The sequence below is a fragment of the Argiope bruennichi genome, chromosome 5 (assembly GCF_947563725.1).
Source record: "Argiope bruennichi chromosome 5, qqArgBrue1.1, whole genome shotgun sequence".
In the NCBI taxonomy this organism is placed as follows: domain Eukaryota; kingdom Metazoa; phylum Arthropoda; class Arachnida; order Araneae; family Araneidae; genus Argiope; species Argiope bruennichi.
In genome coordinates, this window is record NC_079155.1 from 84,300,553 (window position 1) to 84,306,552 (window position 6,000).

Consider the following 6,000-nt stretch of genomic DNA (forward strand, 5'->3'; position numbering starts at 1 on the left):
ATCTGTAACTCACAATTTTTAAGTCAGCATCATGGGCTGCATGCTGCACATTATCTCACTGAAAGTATTGCATTTCATCAAATATGCATCATAAATAAACTGAACATATGCTTATTTTTTTAAATGGCCTATAAAATTGAATACACAAACTATGCATGGGAGATTGATTTCCTCTCTAGGTTGGACCACAGCTAACTCCTTTTGTTTGAAGGTGTATGTTGGGGTGATCATAGATTTGAGTAATATTTCTCTGCCCCTTTAGCAAAGAGAAGGAGCCTTTCAAGGTGAATGAAGAAACTGAGAAAGATAACGAAGGGGAAGTGGCTAATGAAGATACTCCAATGATTGTCTCTGCAGGGTGAGCTCGGGAACAATCTATGCTCGATAGCTTTGTACCCTTCTATTGTCTGCATCCATCTTGAATGCACCTTCTTCTCCCATTTTTCACTGGTGACTCATTTTGAAGATATGTCACATAAAATATTCAAATTAATGATATTTACTATCAGCAGACATAATATTTCTAATTTATTAGTTTATGGTTTTTAGATGGGTATTTTAGATGTATAAGTAAAGTTAGTATTGTTATATTTAAAATACTTAGTTGTATTGGTCATAAATTATACTTTATTGTATTTATTTATATGGCATTTTTTTATTACTTTTATAGAGGCTATTACCAAACTGTAGATAAAACAAATGTCAAATACATTGAATTGATGTTGTAAAATTGGCAGATATACAAATATATCATGGTATAATTTTACTCTATTTAGAAATTATAGCATATTTTGGATACTGCCAAGTAAATTGGAAAATATTATTGTAATGCAGATATTTTTTAAATAAATTCATAATAATAGTCTAATTTATTATTTAAACACCTATTAATGTTTTTATTGAGAGAACAAAAACAGATTGTCATTTTGCCATATATTATTATTTTTAAATTAAGATTTAACATAAATTCAAAATGTGAAAAAATGAAGTAAAATGAACTGATAATAATCTTGACTCTAAACCATCCAAAAGCACCCTTAATAGTAAAACAGTTACTATATAAAACTGAGTCTAAATATTTTATGTATTGTACTTTTTAAAATATAAGCTAAACTTCCTGCATTTGATAAAAGTTAACACAATTTAGTTTGTACATTTTTTTAATTGGAACATTTTAAATTATTTAAACAATGTAGCTATTTTTTTAATTTCTAAAAATTATTATCATTTTTTAAAAATTATATGATGAAATGTGCATTTATGCTTTGTATGTGATTAGGATTTCCAATGAAATTAAATATTTTAATCTTAAGATTTCATTTTTGAACCTTTAAAAACATTTTTATTAATGATTTCTTGTTTCTAGCTTTTTGTAAATTTGAAAATAGTTTAAAATTATTTCACTATTTCAGCGTTATCATATTCCTGTTCGTATATTATATTAAATGCTGTAATGTATTATTTGTTAAAAACTGAAATCTTTTTGAGAAAATTGCAATTAAATTAATTTGTACATTGCTTTACTTTTAAGATATGCAATGCTAAATAATAATTATATCATTCCAGCAATTTTTCCTTAAAAATATTAAATATAATTTGATTTTTTTTTTTTTTTTTTTTTGTAGTTAAGTAGATAGTAATTTATTTTACTTGAAATTAGAAAATTAGATTAATTTTTTTATGTGACATATTCTTTCAAAATATCTTTTTAATTTGATCTCTTCACTACTGCTCTTGCTGACTTCTTTGTCCCACTCTTGAAAATGAAACAAAAAGTCTTGTGTTCTTCTTGATTTTGTTCTTGTAATTATCTGTGTTTTCAAACTCTTGTCAAACATGTCTTCTGTTGGATGTTGCCTGCCATCTCATTTTGTGTTCTGTTTTTTCCTTTGGTTTCAATTTGTTATAAATTTTCTTTATGAACATTTGATGAATTGTGGACGTTATGTAGATCAACAAGATTGTATCATTTCAGATTTCATTCATTATTATTTCTATCAGGTTTCATTTTTTTTTCTTAATTATTAAAATGTGTGATGAGCCTCACTGCACTCTTTTCTTCTTCTTCACATTATATGATTTCAATGCACTGCCTGCTTCTGAAGAACTGGTTCACAGTCGATCTCAAATTAAGATTTGTGGTAGATATTGACAACTATGACTTTCAGTTTTCATTTTGTGTAATTTTGACAATTTAACTGCAAGCTGTGGGGGAATTTGATTTGTAGCTCAAGAAACGGTCAAGAAATAAATAAGATTTCACTTGAAAATTTAGCAGGAGAAGAAAGATTCTTCTTCAGATGTTAATTAAAGAAAAAGTTTGGAGAGTGTGTTTATGATTTCTTTAGACTTTTGAGTTTTTTGACTATGTGTATCTTTTAGTGTTTATTTTATTCCCATGAAGTTCTTCAGAAAATTTTTTTTCTTTGTTTTAGTTTATATTCACAGCTGTTTAGTATCTCACTCATTTGTGTTGATCTCAACTTTTAACTGTGCTACTAATATTGATTTGCCTAACACAAATCTTGTTGCTTTAATTAACATCTGCACTGCATCTAATTTCTTATTATTTTATATCATGTATTTTTTCTACATTAGTCTTAGATATAGTCATTAAGCAACATAGCAAAACCTTGGTCTTAAATTTAATACAAAATTAACCATATTAATTTATCATTAAAAAATGTTATAATTAAAATTAGCTTAATGTTTGCAGTGTTTATAAATTACATTAATTAACCATTAATTAACTATTCAATTTTTTTTTACTAAAATATGTAATTTAATTTGACAGCAAAGTAATACCTATAAAAAATTACAATAGTCACTCATAGCTTAATTTCAAAACATGATTTTTTTTTCTTTTATTTTGTCAAATGTAATTGTATTTTTCAATCAAACAGTTATGAACAAATTCCTCAGTTATAAATATTTTTTTTTATTTTACAAATTTTGTTTTTTATTAAATTAATTTCTTGGGGACTTTAAGATATTTTATATAATAGATGAAATGCTAATAATGAGTCCTCTTATGAGATATTTTATGTAAGCAAGAAAAACAAAACTAAAATTTGTGTTTTAATTTCTTGAGTTTTAAAAGAAAGAAAAGAAACTTTTTCTCCAATAATAGTTTGGTGATACTTGATAATTTACTCTATATGATTTTTGTAATAGTTAATTCATAACTTTCCAGTATAAATTATCAATTAATTACAATCTCTGGATATTAATTACTTAGTTAACATTCAAATATCTGAGCTTGAATACTTCAAATAGGGATTTTAATAAGCTTTTAGATTAATTTTCAGAACTAAATTAATTAACCAATAACTAGAAAATCAAATCAAGGTTTTGCTTTATTTTATAGAAAAATAGTAGTGTCTAACACACATGTAGAAACATTAACTATGGTATCGGCCTGTCTCTTTACTATTTAACTGATGGTATTAAAATATTTCTTATTATTTTATGAATGTTTATATTTATTTATTTATTTGCCATTTTTCAGTGCTAAAGATACTAAAGCTAATGATGGCACAGCAGATGATGTGAAAAATAAATCTCCCAAAGGATCAAAGTCAAGCATTGCCAAGGATAGTCTAGTGTAGAATGACCAAAGATGATGATTCTTTCATTCAAGTTAGCATTGCACTAAATGCTAACATAATTTAAATGGGAAAAATATGACTTTTCATAATTGTTGTTTGACAGTTGGTACAAAAACTCTTAACATTCTGCTGCTTCTGTCATACCAAAAAAATAATAATAATGTTAATAAGAGAAAAAGTCTCATTTAAACAATTTTTTTTTTGTTCCAAAGACTGATTTATTCAGCTGTTTGTCTTTTTCCAGTAATATATGTCTATGATCTTTTTTTTAAAAAAATATAGCGAATTTCAACAAATTTCTACTCTCATCAAAGATAACAACGATATCTAATATCACTGAATTAAAGAAATAGTTAAACTAAATGTGTAACATGCTTGTCCTTGGACTGTGTTCAGCTACCTAAGTAATCTCATTCTGTCAACATTTGCTATGGATAAAATTTACAAAATGAAATTTTCATCGTGAAATATAAAATGGAAGAAAAGATCTGAAATAGTATTAGATTTTTCTGATAAAAATGTATAAAGTCATCAGCATCAACATTTGTTTTGCGGATTTAGCTCTACGGTTCTATTTGAACAAATAATTCTTGAGATTACTCATTCCTTGTTATGTGTTTATAAATCATTCCATAATATTTTTGAAGTATTTTTGTTGTTGATTTTGTTAGCTCGCTTGATGGCATATTTGTATTTAAGAAAATGCCCTTTCATCACATAAACTTACTTGATCATCATTGCTTATTGTGTGTGTGCGTTTCTTTTCAAATTCATTTTTGCAAAGTGCTGGCTGTTTTTTTTTTAATGTCTTTTTTCATGTGGTTCAGTTCATTTTTATTTTATATCACTTCATCAATTTTTATGTTCACTTGTAAAAAAAAGAAAGAATATTGCTTTTTATTATCGTGTGTTTTATTATTTCACACTGCCTGTGAATGCAGTGATGTAGAATGTATTCCCATCTAATTGAAACTCCCGCACACTTCATGATTTTTTTTTGTGTGTGTCTTTTTAGTTCCCCCCCCCCATTTTTTTGTTGTACTTCACTTGTCAAACTTTTCATGGATAAAAATATGAATTTTTAACTATGTAAATAATGTGAATCTAATGGATGTGTTTTCATTTTATTTGGGCTTTGCATTAACAAAGAAATAGATCTGAAAGTGCTATGATAACGAATAATGCCACATTATTTACTCCACTACTGAACTTATTCAAACGAAGTAGCGAAAGTAGTATTTTCTTCATGGAATCGATGTTATTTCAGATGCGTTTTTGATGACCATGACTGTTTCATACATGTTTAAATATAAAAAAAAGGAAAGTTGAATTTATAAGCAATTTAAAAATAAAAAACTTTTTAATATTTTCCATAAATTTATTGCTTTTGACGATAAATGGGAAAAATAGCAAAAAAGTTGTATAACACCTTTACAGTGATTATTTTGAAAAGTTTTTTTACAACTGTATTTAGTACATTGCCCATTTTAATATGCATTGATTTCATGGGCTATTAAAACAATGGTAATCTTTTTAAGAAAAAAAAATATGATTCTGCTCTCTACGACACATCAGCAGTTTCGGTGCAGCACCAATTACACTGCTTAGCACAGCTGATCCATTCAGTACATCATTATTACTTGTAATCTCCGTGATATGTGCTGTGCAAATTCTAGCCTTCTTAGTTGCATGAAAGCATTATTATATATGTATATATACAATGTAAAAATACAAAAGGAAAAATCAGTGGGTGCCAGAGCCTTACCATCTGTATGAGCAGCTATTTTTCGGCAAATGAAATACTTGTACAATTATAATGTGTTTGTTCTGAGATATATTGGAATGCTTGCTGCTCTCTTCTTACCTTGTGATGTTGTGTGCATGAATCAAGAATAAAATCTTGTTCATAAACGTTATGTTGTGTTCAGTTAATCATCCAAGTATACACATCGGTTCTTTCATCATTTGAAGAAAAAATTAAAAAGCACATTATTTTTTATTTCAACTAAACAATGAAAATAAAATGGTTGAAATCTTTTTAGAGTCCCCCTTCATCTTAGTAAGGATGCTACTCTGTTTCACCCTAACTTGGCAGTAGTGTATATTCTAGGCATGCCGAATCACAGTCGCTGTGAGGAGAACTGGGCTACTTTAAACTATAAAGTTACTAGAAATGCAGATCGCTGGCGGAACTTTATCTCGCAAATTTTCCGCCAAATAGTAAATATTTATTGGTTGGGAACTAAATGAAGCTGAGTTGGCGGAGACGTAAAAGAAAAGCGCGCCAAATATTTGACCTTGAAGACCGGTTCTAGCCAAAGTGGAATTCATTATGTCAATCGTTTCGTTTTATTCGTTCGCTCTATTTACAAAATACTTAACAGATAAACAC

The 6,000-nt window shown here is 27.4% G+C and overlaps 1 protein-coding gene across 4 annotated transcripts in view; it reads left to right on the forward strand.

The window, feature by feature from the left end:
- LOC129968460 (fasciclin-2-like) overlaps nt 1–5,524 on the forward strand; it is a 92,081-nt gene extending 86,557 nt beyond the window's left edge. For 2 of the 4 annotated variants that reach the window (XM_056082347.1, XM_056082348.1), the window contains 2 exons: nt 263–358; nt 3,509–5,524. In XM_056082347.1, coding sequence (XP_055938322.1) covers nt 263–358; nt 3,509–3,608 — 196 coding nt within the window. In that variant the 3' untranslated portion in view covers nt 3,609–5,524. The remainder of the gene's footprint in view (nt 1–262; nt 359–3,508) is intronic. The other 2 variants (XM_056082349.1, XM_056082350.1) reach the window with 1 other exon arrangement.
- The last annotated feature ends 476 nt before the right edge of the window (nt 5,525–6,000 follow it).